Source organism: Panthera pardus, unplaced genomic scaffold (assembly GCF_024362965.1).
Source record: "Panthera pardus isolate Hobbes unplaced genomic scaffold, ASM2436296v1 HiC_scaffold_6, whole genome shotgun sequence".
NCBI lineage: Eukaryota > Metazoa > Chordata > Mammalia > Carnivora > Felidae > Panthera > Panthera pardus.
Genome location: NW_026526991.1, coordinates 69,548,516 through 69,565,058, shown reverse-complemented (window position 1 = coordinate 69,565,058; position 16,543 = coordinate 69,548,516). Strand labels below are relative to the sequence as shown.

At 38.1% G+C, this 16,543-nt stretch overlaps 1 protein-coding gene across 3 annotated transcripts in view; it reads right to left on the bottom strand.

Moving 5' to 3' along the window:
* Positions 1 to 16,543, bottom strand: part of NELL2 (neural EGFL like 2) — a 334,896-nt gene that overhangs the window by 274,605 nt on the left and 43,748 nt on the right. For all 3 annotated transcript variants that reach the window (XM_019419105.2, XM_019419109.2, XM_019419106.2), the window contains one exon: positions 9,330 to 9,480. In XM_019419105.2, coding sequence (XP_019274650.1) covers positions 9,330 to 9,480 — 151 coding nt within the window. The remainder of the gene's footprint in view (positions 1 to 9,329; positions 9,481 to 16,543) is intronic.

Sequence of the window (16,543 nt, the reverse complement as noted above, 5' to 3'; positions counted from 1 at the left end):
CAATTCTGTGTCTCCCTCTCTCTGCCCCTCCCCCACTAGTGCTCTGTCTCTAGTGCTCTCTCTCTCAAAAAAAATAAACGTTAAAAAAATCTTTTTAAATGTTTAGAGCTTCATTTTTTGCTTACACTAAAATAAATTTTAGATGTGTTCAAGACTTATATGAAAATGAAACCATGAAAAACTTACTTTAATAAAAGAAGCCTACCTGACTTAAAGGCAATCAGGAAAAGTTACTATGCCCTAACATCTTGACATGTCAGTATCTTCAAAAATAACATGAAGGGAAATAATGAAGATGCAAGTGTTGATTAAAGAAAAAAAGGAACTAAAATAATTTTCACTGTCCATTCCTGAGTGAGGAAATAATATTTAGAAAAATCTTTTAATCATTAGAAGTATTTTTTTAATGTCAGAAAAAAAAACTAAAAAAAAAAAAGTAGCTAACTGATGATTAGTAGCTACATGGGCCAATTATTTCTAATGAACAATTAACCTTTACTACCACAGAAAAAGAAATAACATGGCAACATAGAAATGGGAAGCGTGCAAATATTCAAGCAGGAACACCAGGTCGATTTCCTAAAACATGGGAGGCTTGATCCTCAATAACATTTGCCTACACAACAGCCAAGTCACTGGTAGTCCAACATCTGGACTAAAGGGTAGATGCAAAGAGGCTATGAGATGGATGAAGCAGAAGGGTCTTCTTATATTGGTCTACGATATTTGGGGCCTGATAACCAGACAAGGCCAAATAGGATGGAGGGTTACAAATACCCCTGGTCCTCTGCATCTCTGCCTAAGGAGGGAAGTACCTGAAATGTGTGATGGGAATGGATAGAGATTGGCTAGTCCATGGTGGTGGCCGCAGCAGCAGCAACAGCCGATTGATTCACTCCTCAGCCCTGCAGAAACACTGGCATGCTAACAGGAAGGAAAATGGGGCCCCACTATTCCAGCATGAAAGGGAGGATTGTGCTCCAGGAAATAACCTCTGTATATTAAAATGTGTACTTCTTTCCATCACTTCACCTATGTGCAAATTTGGTACATACAAGAACACAAGAAATCCCCTTGCTTGCTGTCTTAACTTTAATTCCATTTCTTTGATGAGCAGCTCAACATGCCTACTTGGTAATGACATATGCATGCTTAACCACATTCGACTATACACTGTAACTTTCCTAATAATAAGAGGGTATTAAAATACATATTAAAGGTATAATTTTATTAGAGATAAATAATGATATAGAAATATACTTTAAGATAATCAAATATACAGTTGTTTTGTTAATTATGAAGAACTCGAGGTTTGAAATTTTAACTTACAAACCTGTTCTCTTTAACAATATTTAGTAAGCAGTGTGCAACGAAAAAGTAGAGTGTAGTAGCTGTTATGCCAGTCTGTTAATTTTATCCATGATAAACAGTCATCTTTTAGTTCAGAACCATTAAGCCAAGCAAATATTGCCAGCAAGTTTAATTTTTACTTAGTAATGTCAAGAAAGAGAAATGGCTTAATACATGACAAGCACTCACAAATATGAAGATACATTTTATCAGCCTCATACATAAATACATTCTTACTCATCCAGAATGTATAATAATTAATACTGAGAGAGTAGAAAAAAATCTCATTTATTTCACCTCAAGTTCATTAATATAGAAGATGATGAAAACTACAAGACAGTTTTGTATTTATTTGCAAAGCTATTGCCACAAATTCTTCCTATGTATGCTATTTGCAAAGCATTCACGGTTAGAAGCACAAATACTGTTTGGATATGAAGAAAATTCCTAATAATGACCCCATGTTATAAAGGCCTAATTTATATATCTAAAGCCCAAGCAAGACTATCTTAAATAAAGAAGTATTATAAATTACAGAACATAATGTAGACGAGTGTACCTAATCTATACCAAGGAATAACAAAATAATTTTATTTATCCTGAAGAAACTACAGCTTTGTAAAACATGGAAGAAAAGAAGAGAGTCCTTTCACAACTTGGGGAAATTTTCTCATTTATTTTAACTTTTAAATTCACTTTGCTTTTCAATGAGACTTTACTGTTTTCATATCTCTCTTCTAAATCTCCTGCATAAACAGCTAAGTGAATTAGTTATCTTGGAATTATTTCTCTATTCTTTATTTTTTTCCTTTGAAAATGCAATAGCCAGAAAACCATAATGATGAGAGAATTCTTTGATCTGCCTGAATGTCTTAATTCTTTCAGACATTAAGTGTCATACATCATTGTCTGTTGTTTTTAGGTAATGCTGATATTAGCTAAATATACCCAGAAATGGCTGAAGAGCCTACCAGCTTTTCACACTGCGCTCACAAAAAGTTTGCGGCCTAATTTTTAATATTAGCCCCTGCTTGAAAAACACTATTTGAAACCCCATTGAAATCTCAGGAGGCCAAGACTTTACTCACAGAACACCAGGACACTGCCATTGAGGTTCCCCACAGTTTCCTAATTATGTCACTCTGTTTGAAGCTGTGTTTCAGTACCAAGGTTTGACTTAAGCCCTCTCCCAGTTCTAAGATGTTGTGATGTCTGTCTTTCCTACTTCTGTCTTTCTGTTTGCTCACTTCAGATTCCTCAGAATCCAGAGTATGTCTATTAGTCTCAGATGTCCAAACTAACAAAGTTGTGTGATTAGGTTTCCAGCCTTAACGCAGTGGCTGAGATGTTTCTGTATAGCTCATTACAGGTGTCGCTATTCTCCAAGAACTTGACTTATAGCTGTTTTGAGGCAGTGACTGCCAGTTAGTGAAATTCTCACACTAGAGCTAATGACATTTAAGAATACTTTAGGCACCCTGCATCAATATAGCAATTTCAACATTCCCCAGATCCTTTGCCCTAGACTGATTAAAACTCTGTGATGTTATTGATGATTCCTGCTGCACTCCTGATGATCTTTCTCTTGATCTTTCACTCATGTCCTCATCCATCAAATATTTATTTAGCATGTAACTCAGTGACAGCATGGTACATCAAATGGGGTTTACAAGTATAATGCACAATCCTTTAACAGCACAGAAAGAAAGAAAGAAAGAAAGAAAGAAAGAAAGAAAGAAAGAAAGAAAGACCTAATTAGGAACTGTTATAAACTATGCATAATTTTATACAAGCACACAAGTACACCTGGGCAGAGGATCAGAGAGCTGCATCCCAAAGTGTCAGGGTGGTTATCTCTAGATGTCAGGACTATAAAGCAGTGGTCCTTGTAAATGTTTAACAATTGGCTTTCTGTTCTCGAAAGAAATAATTCTAACATATTGGTTCATTTATCCACTCGTATAAGAAAGATAGAAGAGAAATCTGAAAAAAGTTAAGACTTGTTGAAAAAACTAATATTAACCTAGAAAAATACATTCAAAGGAAGAAAGCCTTGCTTTGTAGCATTTGTTGATTTCCACGCCATAAACACTCACATTGTGGCCTCCTTCCAGCTTCACAGTAATTAATGTCTGCTCGCTCACAAATCTTCAACTCCTGTAAGCCAGTCTGAACCCACTCCAGCACAACACTGATTGGCTAAGCTGAATTTTCTTTTTTACCTCTTCCTTATTTTCAAAATGTCTTTAATTATAATAGTAGTTGCCTCCAGGGGTAGAAAGTAGGTGTCTGGAGATAGGGACAGAGGTAGACTTTTTCTTCTCCATACCCTGCTGTGCCTTTTAAATTTTAAACCAGGAGATATATTACCAATTCAAAAAAACAATTACAACTTAAATTAAAAAATCCTCACTAAACATTTGTTACAATTGTGATCAAAGGCAGCAAATGACATTTTTAACCTCTGATATGCAATTAATACATATGCATATATATGAAACACATAACGATATAAGATGTTATACCGAAGAAAGCCAAAAAAAGAGTGGCACAAATTTAAAAATTGCATTGGAGGCAAATGCAGGACGGAATTAATGTAAACTGGAAAGGTCAGTAAAAGCTTTATGGGGATGAGAGCAGAGTTCTGAAGTGTGAGGAGGATTTGGACAACAAGAGGGAAAGGAAGGGGGTGACATACAGGTGGTAAGCAGACTGGTCACCGCGCTCGGCATTGACACTCCACTTTCCTTCATCTCAACCAGTGCCGGAGCTGCCGTTCCCACAGTTTCTATTTCTTAGGGACTTCTTCCTACTTAATTTGGCATCAGAGCAGGTTGTATGGCAGGTAGCCAGGTTCTCACTTCGATCAGCCCAAACAGCGATAAGATTGGAGTCAGGGACCAACGTAAGGGAAGAAGTCATTTCACATCATCGCTGACAGTAATATTAATGTTTATTTAGTAACTGGTCTGTAGTAGGCACCCTCCAGTGGGCTAACTCACAAAGCCTAATTCCGAGAAATAACTTAAGTTCTTGCTCTTGAGCTTTCCATCTGGCAGGCAAGAACATATGCTTAGATGAAGCACCATGACCTCCTCCGACCAACCCCAAATGCAACCAGGGAGTTAGCTTCCCTCAGGGTGCAGAAGATCTCTTCCATGAACTAGGAAGGACTTTATGGAGAGCGGGACCTGCTCCTAATCACTGCCAGTGAAAGGATCAACTATTCACTGTGACAGGCATTTTTCAACATTGATCTGGTTTATAGCTAACCAACCAGTGGAGCACAAAAGTTCATTCACTTTATCCAGACACATATTTTGCAAACTAGTTCTTCTAAGTGGATACCTCAGGCAATTACACTGAACACACTTAGACACTTTTTGGACATTTTGCTTGGATTTTTTCATGGCATATGTAAGAATTTGATTATCTCTATTTTAATTTGTATCCAATGATGGAATAATCCTTGGGCATTAAAAAATAGACTACAAGTGAATATTTGTTGACATGGGAAAATTGTCAAGATATTTTGCTAAATTTTGAAAAGTAACTTGTAAAACATGTACAGTATGAATCAGTTTTTGAAATATTATATCTCTACCCTTAAGTAGACATTTATAACTGAAAATATTAGTAGAAACTATCCCCAGGTGGTAAAGTTACAGATGATTTTGACTTCCTTCTTTGTAATTTTCTTAATTTGTAAAATTTACTATAACTATCATAATATTTAAAATTTGTAGCATAATTAAAATTTCCACCTTCAATAGGATCCATTCATCAATATGTGAACATAGAACCCACACTACTTCCTGAGGAAAAGCTTGGCCCTGCTCTTGACAACTGCCTACTTCAGGAGGAAACGGGCATCTTCCATTCAGGTGTGTCCTTGTCAGGCTCCTCGGTTTTTACATAAAATGTCAGTCTTTCCTCCAACTTAATTGCTATTGCTGCTCAACACTTAATTCTCACTGAAGTGTCAACAAAGAATAGCTACAATTCAAGTATTTCTGAGAGAAGTCTAACTTGAATTCAGTATTATTCTCATGAGAAAAGCAATTTATATGGAATATTGCCTTAAGGACATGGCCTTTTATTAGAGTTTCACATCAGAGGCACTATTGGAATTTTGAGCAGGGAAATTTAGCTGTACAGAACTTTCGTGCATACTACCAAGGGCCTCTGAGGGTACAGTACTGTTTCAAACACCTTCACACGTTGATGCAAGTTCCTGGCATCTCTGTAGCTTTGCTTTTCCCTCAGTGCTTTACAGCATGATGTCACCAGCTGATATGAAGCCCTCTGGATTCATTTCTCTAAAGACACTCATTACATCTTGCATGAAAGGGCATAGGAGAAATACGTTTCTGGTCTCAGAACTAAGAACAATTGCATTATCTTAATCATCCAACTGGGTGTCTATTTTTCCTTTGCCCTGATTTTCATATTTCATTTTATTCTTATTTGTTGTCCTGTAGATAGCCCTATAAACCACGCTAAATTTTTTGTGAAGCAAATCAAAGAATAAATACATAAGTGTTCATGATACGATGAAACTAAAAATAGGAGTCAGATTAAGACTAAGGAAAGAAAGAACTTCAGCAACACCACAGAAAAAAAACAAAACACACACCACAACACAAGATCTGTCAGGGTGCTAAAAGGTTAGGAGATATCACAGTATACTGGTGAAAACACCACATTCAAGAATCAGAGTAAGTGGATTTGGGTCCTGATTCTGTCACTAACTAGCTAAGTGGTGCTATGGGAGGGGGGAGGGGGGGAATGGGCAGAAGAGAAGGAAGTCTAACACTAGACCCTGAGAGCTGGCAGGGCACTGAGGTTAAGCCGGCTGGCTCTGGAATCAGATTACCTGAGTTTAAACCCTACCCTCACTTACTCTTGGGAATCTTCAACAACGTAAGCTCTCTGGGTTTGTTTCCCCCCCTTTTTTTTTCCAACAAAAGTTAATTTATTTACTTTGAGAGAGAGAAATCCCATGTGTGGGCACAAGTAGGGAAGGGGCAAAGAGAGGAGAAGAGAGAGAATCCGAAGCAGGCTCCACGCTGCCAGTGCACAGCCCATCACGGGGCTCTGTCCCAGGAACTGTGGGATCAGGACCTGAGCCGAAACCAAGCTGGACGCTTAACCCACTGAGCCACCCAGGTGCCCCTGGGTTTGTTTTTCTTAACTGTAAAATATGAATGAGAATAGTGACTTTGTATGATTATGGCACTTTGTGGAATTTTTTTCTCTAATGTTCTCAAGCACTTTATATGGATTTACAGATGAAGAACCTGAGGTACAGAAGAGTTAGGTAATTTTCACAAGGTCACAAGGCCAATAAGTGGTATTGCCATGCCTGGAATTCATGGAGTCCATCTCTAGACCCGCACACTTAACCACTGCCCAGTCCTGATGATAAAACGAGCTAATTCACAGCGCCTGGCACACGTAAGACTTTAATAACTGCTGGTTTACTAAACAAATAAAAAGAGCCTTGCAAACCTAAATGATCTTTTATATCCTAGAAAGATACACCATATCTCAAATATATTTGATACACCATATCTCAAATTTGTAGATGATATGAAGAAAGAATGAGTAAGTAAAACAAGGAATTACAGAATTAATATTAAATTCAACAAGTATAACTGGAAAGCACAAGAGCTGAGCACAAAAATTTATGTATAAATATGTTCATCATGGTGTTATTATTAAAGTTAAAAAAGGAAATGAGTTAAATATCCAAAGTGAGGGGCAGATCAAATAAAATATGGCATATCTACATGCACAGACAAAAGAACTGGGTTAAAATATGGCAAATTTTAAACATTGGTCTCCTTTTGGTAAAATGATTTGTATGAGTTTTTCTATTTCTTTACAATTGTCTGCTTTTCAAATTTTCTACAATGAAAATATATTGCCATATTAATTAAAAAAAAACAAATATTATCTTTCATTGAAATAACTCAATAAAAATTCCTACATGTTTTCGCAAATCTACTTCACAGGAAAAGTAAGAAAAAAAATCTGCCTGATGGCAAGTTATCCTTCCTCAGGTCCTTCACCAAGAATCTACCTGATGATGGTCGGGTATTTCGGTGGTCCATATACTTACTGTTTAAGATGCTAAAAAAACTTTTTTTTCCATACTATCTTAGTAAGTATTAGATTGAAAGTATACAGATTACAAGAAGTCTGTGCTGGTCAAACGTTTGTAGAGTTATTCATTATATTCAACTCCAGGGACCAACAAAAACATTGCCCATCTGGGATGCATATAGATGAGGGCAGTAGACCTCAAGAATTGCTGTCAATTAAGTCTAAAGAGGAGCAGATGGAGTACCCAGCGCTGGTTAGCCCTGAGACAAGAAGGGTAAGATGGGAGGCTGCAGTGACCATCATGGATGTAAGGATACGCCATCTGGAAGAAGGCTGGACGAGTTCCATGTCTCTACTAATGGGGTGGGGGGGGGAGTTACAGGGCAGAAAAATCTAGTGCCCAAAACACAGGGGAAATTTCTTTTAGCAAGCAGAAGTCATCAGCAATAAAACAAGCTGCTCTGTAAAGGAACAAAATTCCTTTATTTTATGTGAATCATGTTGCCTAAAGCTCAAGTGAGATGGGCAAAGTCACAGTACTGTAATGTAAGCAAGGAGGTCTGATATCAATCACTTGAAGACCAGTCCTGACCCTGGGACCAGAAACAGACCAACGGGAAAAGCCCTAGTGAACCCTTAGAAATGGGACCTGTCCCTTTCTTGCTGTGCCTTGAAGATCCTAAGCCAATTACCAGATAAATGTTATCGTGGCACCCTCCTGTCAAACACAGGCCAGGACCTGGGAGGAAAGAAACCCAAGTAGGGGGTTATGACAACCCTCTCGGGCTATAGATGGAATAATGCGGGGCCTTGATGCCTTGAGAATAATCCAGGTAGAGTGTGATCAGGAACCTTGCTCTCTATGTCAACTTGCTGTATCTTGTTCACCACGTATATGTGCTACTGTTTGCCCTTTAGTATTTCATAAAGATTTTCAAAGTCCCAGGCTACCTCATCCCTGGTAAGAGAAACCAAGAAAAGAGGTTTCTCCCCACACCTTAACAAGATCATAAAAACCATGTATATATTTCAAACACTTATTAATCTTCACAACCACCCATGAAATAGGTACTATTACTCTCCCCATTTCACAGGTGAGGAAATTGCAGCACAGAAAGGCCATGTGACTTGCTCAAGGTCCATAGGTAGTAAGTCATGGAGTAAGTATTCAAAATGGGAACACAAAGGAACTTGCATTGTCAGAACTGTGGTAATTCTTTCACTCAAGGGATCATTTAGAGCTGTTTGGTGTTATTCAGTAACAATCTATGTATATGCCAAGCGTCATGAATGAGTTTCTCCTTCCTCCCACCCCCTACTCCCCGTTACTCCCACCAGCTCTCCCCTAATCATGCTTCCACACATGTGAGAGACTGGGAGATACTAGACAGAATTTTGATTCAAAACGCATGCAAGAATACAGCTGTGCTGCTGCAGTCTAAGAGACGCATCAAGAAAGAAGTTACCTGTCAGTGATGAAAATTATGACTTATTAAACTCAAACCCAGGCAACTTCCTAAAGAAACTAAATATAGTATTTTTGTGGCTAACTACTCACAAATTACAAAGAAGTATGTTCAGCCTTAACATTGAGGAAGATATCTCATGAGGAATTTAGTCACTAATAAGTGTGTCTCAGGAACAGTGATTTCTGTGTGCTTTTAGCAACATCAAAAGCACCAGCTAGCTTCTTTTGCATCTAGGCTGATTTCAATTACTTGTGTTTGTGATTTTGCATAATGTAGCAAAATTATTCTAGCTGTTTTATTCCAATCTTGTATATTGGATATCTTGATTTTGTTTACTTCTTTTGAATGTGTTCATTTAACCATATATAACGAAAACACAAAAAACCCAGCAGCCACACTCACCTGTGATCCAAGTGGTGAATGGAGAGAATAACTCCAGAATTCAAGTGGGTCTGTTTCAGAGTCACTAAAACAGTAAATTCATGTTTATTTCTCAGCTTCTGAAAAAACTGTTCAGCTGTAGCAGTGGATGCTTTTATACTTCTGGGAGTATCTAAAAAAAGAAACATACATTAAATAGATTAGAATTTGGTTTTATAAAGTATCCTTTCCATGCAACATCTTTCAAAAAACATTATCAAGTAATAACTGATAAATACCAAGTTTCAGACTCCTTCAACAAGATTTTTTGCTACAGGGACACCTGGGTGGCTCAGTCGGTTAAGCATCCTACTCTTGGTTTTAGCTCATGTCACGATCCCATGGCTCATGAGTTCAAGCCCCGAGGCTCTGTGCTGACAGTGCAGAGCCTGCTTGGGATTCTCTGTCTCCCTCTTTCTCTGTCCCTCCCCAACTCACTCTCTATCTCAGCACAGAGCCTGCTTGGGATTCTCTGTCTCCCTCTTTCTCTGTCCCTCCCCAACTCACTCTCTATCTCTGTCTAAATAAATAAATAAATATTTTTTAAAAAAACTTTTTGCTACATATAACACAGGACAGTAAACCAATTACTGGACTCGTGTTTCAGGAATTCTTTTTCAAAAATGTCACCTCTGGGGCAAAGAATCAAAGGATCCTGCTTGAAGAAGTGTACTCCCAAGTTTTCTCCTTACACATACCCTATATTCTGGATACCACAGCCACATCAGTGTCAACAGTGAGCAAAAAGATGTACTTCATAGACTAGAACCTAAAAGACCATGTTAGAGCCATTTAGCTTTTCTGATGCCTCATGACAGAAAACTGGATTTAAATCTATGTGCCACCTTCCACATTGATATCCTTAGCCAGAAGGCGTGCTATAAATAGATTTTTTAAAAGATCATTGAAATTAGTCACTCTCAGCCTTCTGCGCAATGGATGAAACATTAAGATCAAATTGTCTTACCATGCTGTTGAAAGAAATACATAGAACTTAATTCCAATGTCCTCTTCTCCAGACTTAGAGAAAGCCTAGCCAAGGAAAGTATGCATGGGAGAGCAGAAACTTTTACCCTACACTTCTACCTGGTTTAGTCCTGCACTCCAAGACCCAGGGAGTGGGACCCAGAGGCTATGGGGGCAATACAGATAGAAATGGATTTAGTGGGTAGGAAAAAACCATTATTCAAGCCATCTGCTAACTGAGCATAAGGCTCTCCTATTCATAGTGTGTGCAAAGGGTTGATGGGAGCCAGAAATACAGTTTATGTTGTTCTCAAATCATCCTCCTTGTTTCTATGCTTTAGACTAGGTAGACTAAGTAACTAGACTTACTTACTTTAGAGTAGGTAGTCTAGGTAACTACTAAGCAAGTAGATCTCAACGGAAAAACTACTGGCATTTAGACAGAAAAACCCATCCTTGTGCAAAACTGTCCCATGCTTTGCAGAATATTTAACACCCCTGGTTCTGGCCCAGTGAATGCCAATGGCACCCAACCCCCAATCACTGTGACAACCCAAAGCTTTCCCACACATTTCCAAGCATTTCCTCAGCAGCAGTGTAGCAGAAATCTTGTTGAGAACCACAACTTCAGTGAAAGAGTTTATAGGATTAATCTAAAATTCCATACCTTCCTAGCCCCACAAATTTATGGAATAAAAATGTACCCACATGATCTGTGCCCATCACTGGGAATGGACAGACATGGAGAAGCCCTCAAGATACCCACAAAGTAGTGGACGAGACAAATAATCCCAGTACAATGAAAGAAATGCTGTCATACAGGTAGGTACCAAGCGTGGACGGATCACAGATGTAAAAGTAGCCAACATCATGCGGACGGAAAAATCTCATAAAACAGACGACACTTGATCTGGAGATCACCAGGTAGAAAAGAGAAAGAAAAGCATTCCAGTCATAGGAAGAGCTTGGGAACCAGCAGGAAGGTGTAAAAGGGATTTTTGCTCAAAGTTTTAGGAAAAATAAATTTCTTGCTTCAAAAAAGAAACTTCCTCAGTCCCATCGAATATTCACAATTCAAAAGTAGAACAATAATCTGCAATTTCTGCCATGGTCAACGTAATAGTTTCCCCTCAAGCTCAATCAGGGATAAGATTGGCTGTGGAGGGGATTCCATACAATTCCTCCTAGCTCCAAAACTTTCCACTTCCTCAAGGAGGCATACAAAATGAAATTCCATGAGAATAATTCATCTAGTGTTAACTTTTTATTCACTCTAGTCACAAGTAAATCATTCCCAAACTTCATCACTTCATCTTAATTTGATAGATAAAAGCAAATTAAAATCAAATTATAAATATTTATTATGCTTCCCCCTCTTTCAACCAGGTAGAGCTTCAGCAGCACCCTTTGTCTTGCCTAGTAGGATGATAGATGGGGATGCAAATGAGAGAAGCAGAGAAAGGACTACACTGAATACAGAAAGGAAGATGAAACCCAGAGAGAGAGAGATCCAAAGATGTGGTGTGGAGAGCTTGAGCTCATCCAGTGAGAGAAAAGAATTTAGAAATGCACCACAGCTGCCTTACAAGGTGAAACTTTTAAAAAAGAGATTCTTAATGAGGGTTTTTAGGAAGTTTCGTCATTTGGTATGCATAGAAAACCTTCACTAATCTCTATATTATCCTCTACTGCTTTTGGAGTCAGATTTGTGAGGAGAGTTGACAGGTTATCTTATTTGTGAGATTTTTCTTTATTTTGTTTTCAGATGAAATGATATGTAAAGATTGACCTTAAGAGGAATAGAAGGATCTAAAAGAATGGATTACATTTGAGTATCATTAATAAAAATGTAAGACACCATGGTTGAAAACATGGTGAAGGAATCTATAGATTAAAGAAACATTTTTTTTTTAATTGATCAAACTATACTTTGGAAATTTTTCTCTGGTGGCCACATAGAAAGTTATTTGAAGAAAGAAAAAAGTTGAATGCAGGGAGAACTCTTAAGAAACTCTCACAACTCAGATGATCATTGACTTTTTTGTTAGATTTCACATATTTTAAACATCACTTATTGACATCCCTACACTTCTTTTCCTAAACCAAACCATCCTGTGCAACTTCTCCTCCCAGTTCATTATCGTCCATCTTGCTCCCTCTGTGAGGGCAGAATGACTTACTGGAAGGAGGGCCCCTCCAGCACAAACATGGCCAGCAGAAGCTCCATTCAGCTCATGCTATAGTGACAGGAGAAATAATATTGGGTTTTGTTTTTTCTTCCATCTAGATTAACCAAGTTCATTACAGAGAGATTTTAAAATGGGCTTGCATGAAATTCCCACCCGTGTTATGCAGAGGGGCAATATGGAAGGCAGTGGGAGGGAGAGAACCTGACCTGACTTACTATGGCCTCAGGATGGTCTACTGACCTGGCAACGCCAACCCAGGGGCCCAAGACACAGGTGAATATTTTTAAGTTTCTGGTTTGTGACAGAGAGAACTTAAAGGAAGTATATAAATCATGATTGCATCATAATTTTTAGCTGTTGACAGTACACCATCTCTCATCAACCCTGACCTCATCCTAATATTGTTTAAATCTATTGTTGCCCTTAAGAACATGTTTTCATATATTCATCATGCTTGAGTCCAGGAAGGACTTGATGGGAGTCTGAACTCTCTGAAAAGCATCAGAATAAATAGAAGAGGAAGAATTCAAGAGAGTTTTAGAAAACAGAAGAATTGGGCCAGTGATAAAACACATGCAAAAGGCAAAAGAAAGAGAGAAAACTGAAGTTAATTGAATCTAAAGTTTCTAGCTGGAGAGACTAGATGAAAGGAAATGCAGTAGCAGAATGATGGGATTTCACTTTTAGAAATGGTTGGGACACATATGTGGAAGTGTCCAATAGGAGGTGGGCACTATAGAACTTGATCTCATGAGAGAGGTCAAGGTTGGCAATATAGATTTAGAAGTCATCAGAATATAGTATCTAAAATAATAGGTGTGCCTGAGTAAATCATAGGAAACACAAGAATGAGGGTATGAAGGATGGAACACAGAAAAACTAAATCTGGGAGTGCCTAAGTAGCTCAGTAGGTTAAGCATCTTACTCTTGATTTAGGATTCGTGATCTCATTGTTTATGAGCCCCTCATCCAGCTCTGTGTTGATGGCACAGTCTGTTTGGGATTCTGTCTCTCTGTCTCTCTGTCTCTCTGTCTCTCTGTCTCTCTCTCTGCCCCTCCCTCAGTCACTCTCTCAAAATAAAAATTTTAAAAAACTAAATCTGTTGCATACACATATATAATGTTGCACAGCTGCTACTATACAACATTTATCCTTCAAAAATGTATAATGATATATTTTACCCTTTGAGCCCATATTCCATTTTGTTCTCACAAAGCTCTGGAAACTAGACAGGAACAACCATTACTACGTCCTTTTTCAGTGAGTAAAACAAGCCAAGGAACAATCCTGTGATTCACCCACAGAGGTGATAATGCCAGAGGCATTATGGGGATGACAATTTCTGGTCCAGTGTTCTTTCCACTAAATCATACTGCCTCCTGAACATGGCATCCTTTATCCATGCTTAACTGCCACTCACAAATATAAATGCAAATAAGAGAGCACCAACATAGAAAATAATCCAGAAAAAAAGTAATGATATAAGATAACATTTTTAGTTCTTTAAGTGACTAGCTTAGTAGTGATTTTAAGAAAGGTCACATTCCTCATTTGCATTTCTGTTTCTCAATTTGTAAAATTAACATTCCTACCTTCCATTTTCATCTCAAGGATTATACAATGTTCAGAGAGACTTCTGAGTTCCCACAGTTATTACTATAGACCCAATTCGAGTCTTCACTGGAAAATCAAGTCAAAGAAACCATCATGTAAGAGTTAATTTTAGAATTAATAATTCAATATAGGTATGCATGAAGCAACTTCTCAACAAGGCCTCCTGCTAAGGAACCAAACATAGAAAAATGAAGTGTGGTGGCTATCAGAATGAACTTGGAGCCCAGAAGAATAAGGTTTCAATGCCAGCTATGCAGATTATTAGCTATGCCTGGCATGTAGTAAACACCATGTGTTGGCCATTAGGATTATGATACTTATCATTATTACTCTTCCAAGTGGTGAGACTGTGGAATCAGCCAAAACTACCAACAGCCGTGATACCTTTGGGGTGATTTCTGAGCTTACTTTCATTCTAAGCATCCCCAACTCCGCCATAAATGATCAGTTTCCACATTTCGAAATTGGTATAAATGTTTTCGGCAATCAAATTATTCTTAAGATAAAATCCTGCCTACCACTCTCTATTTCTACAAAACAATGAGTGATCATTCATTTACGGACAAAAATCAATGTAAATTGAATTTCTTTTCAATGAAGGGCTGACAGAGATCATTTGAATTGCCTCTTCAGGAAAAACAAAAACAAAAACAAAAACAAAAACAAAAAACAGGCTGATAAAAGTGGCCTTTAAACACTACTACAAAGCCCCACAGAAAAACTTATCAACACACCCATGCTAGAGTAAATCTTTTTAATTGGAGAACTGCTTGGGTTTAAAACAAAACTCTGTTTCAATGTTTTCCATTTTTATTGTGTACAGAGCCCAAAAAATCCCACTATAAGAAACAATTCATGGCATTTTAAAGCAGTTATTAATAAGTAATGAAGTAGTTCTGAAGCAATTACATCAAAATATTCATTTTTTTTGTCATGGGACTACCAGAATGGAGTGATGCATTCCTGTGTGGATGTAGTAACCATTTCTAGGGATTTCCACCATGTGCTATGGATTCCCCATATACATCACAGTTAGGGGGATACAGGAGAGAGAGAGAAACTGGTTTATTTCAAAAATAAGACTGTAGGTGCACCTGGGTGGCTCAGCAGGTTGAGAGTCCAACTCTTGATTTCAGCTCAGGTCATGATCGTAGGGTCATAAGATGGAGCCCCAAGTCAGGCTCCACGCTGAGCATGGAACCTGCTGAAGATTTTCTCTCTTTCTCTCTCTGCCCCTACCCTGCTCTCTCTCTCTCAAAAGAAATAAATAAACATTTAAAAAAACAGACTGTAGATGAATGGAACAATGTACGTGCTGGCAAACATGGGTACTTACTGAAAAAGAGAGTCAGACTGGAGCTTCTTTCAGTATTTTTAGTGTGTTAGCAAAAGTAAAGAGAAGGGATTTGTCCATCTACCAATAACAAACCGGCAAGAATTATTTTCTTCTTTTGCACTTAAACTGCATTACTATAATTGCCATCATGAATCGCACGAGTCTCTGCCACTGACAGGTCTCTATCCCATCTGCAGTGTATAGAACCTAAATTGATTTTCCCCCACATAACCAGACTAATACAAATACCAAGTACAGATTCAATTATAAAAACAGTCTAATCTCCAGCATAAGATGGTTGACTTAGAATGTGCCAAAACTCACCAAATTACTTTTTTTTTCAGTCTCTGACTATGAAAGGCTGTTATCTTCTGAATTCAGGTTAGAAATATATGAAGTCAGAACTATTAGTATAGTTCCTATCCATCGCTCTTAACTCTCCCTTCAATATATTCATGCCTTTATACTGCAAACTTGCAAGGTAAAGTAATGGTTACAACTTTAAAAGCCATTAATATTTGATTAACACCATATATGCAGTTTGCAAAGTCCTTAAACATGAATAATCTCATGTAAGCCTCAGAACAACATTGAATAAATGGGATTATTGCTCCAAAGTAATAGAAATTACAGATGAGGAAAGGGAGGCACAGAAAAGCCAAGAAACTCGCCATCATCACCATGCATGGCTCAAAATCGGAGCTCATTTTCTGTGAATTTACTATATTAGAAACTTGTTGGTTCGAACCTCAGGCGCTTCCCCAGTGATATCTGAAGCAAGCTCTGAACATAAAGGGCAAGGAGAGACAGAACAAAGAGGCAGGCCATTCCAGATTGGGAGGGGGCAGTTTTAATAAAGCAAGGGAACTTAGAGGCCTGCCCTGGGCAGCCGCAAGACGCACAGATCTCTACATCTGCCTGCAAAAATCATAAATTTATATAGAAGCCTTAACTGGATTCACTCAGTTTATACCAATCCAGATGGTCTCAACAACACACTGCTCTCTCATGGCCGCATCCCTGAAAATGACTGCCACTGTGGGAATGGAGGGCGGAGGGCAGAGGGTACATTTCAAGGAAGGGGATGAGG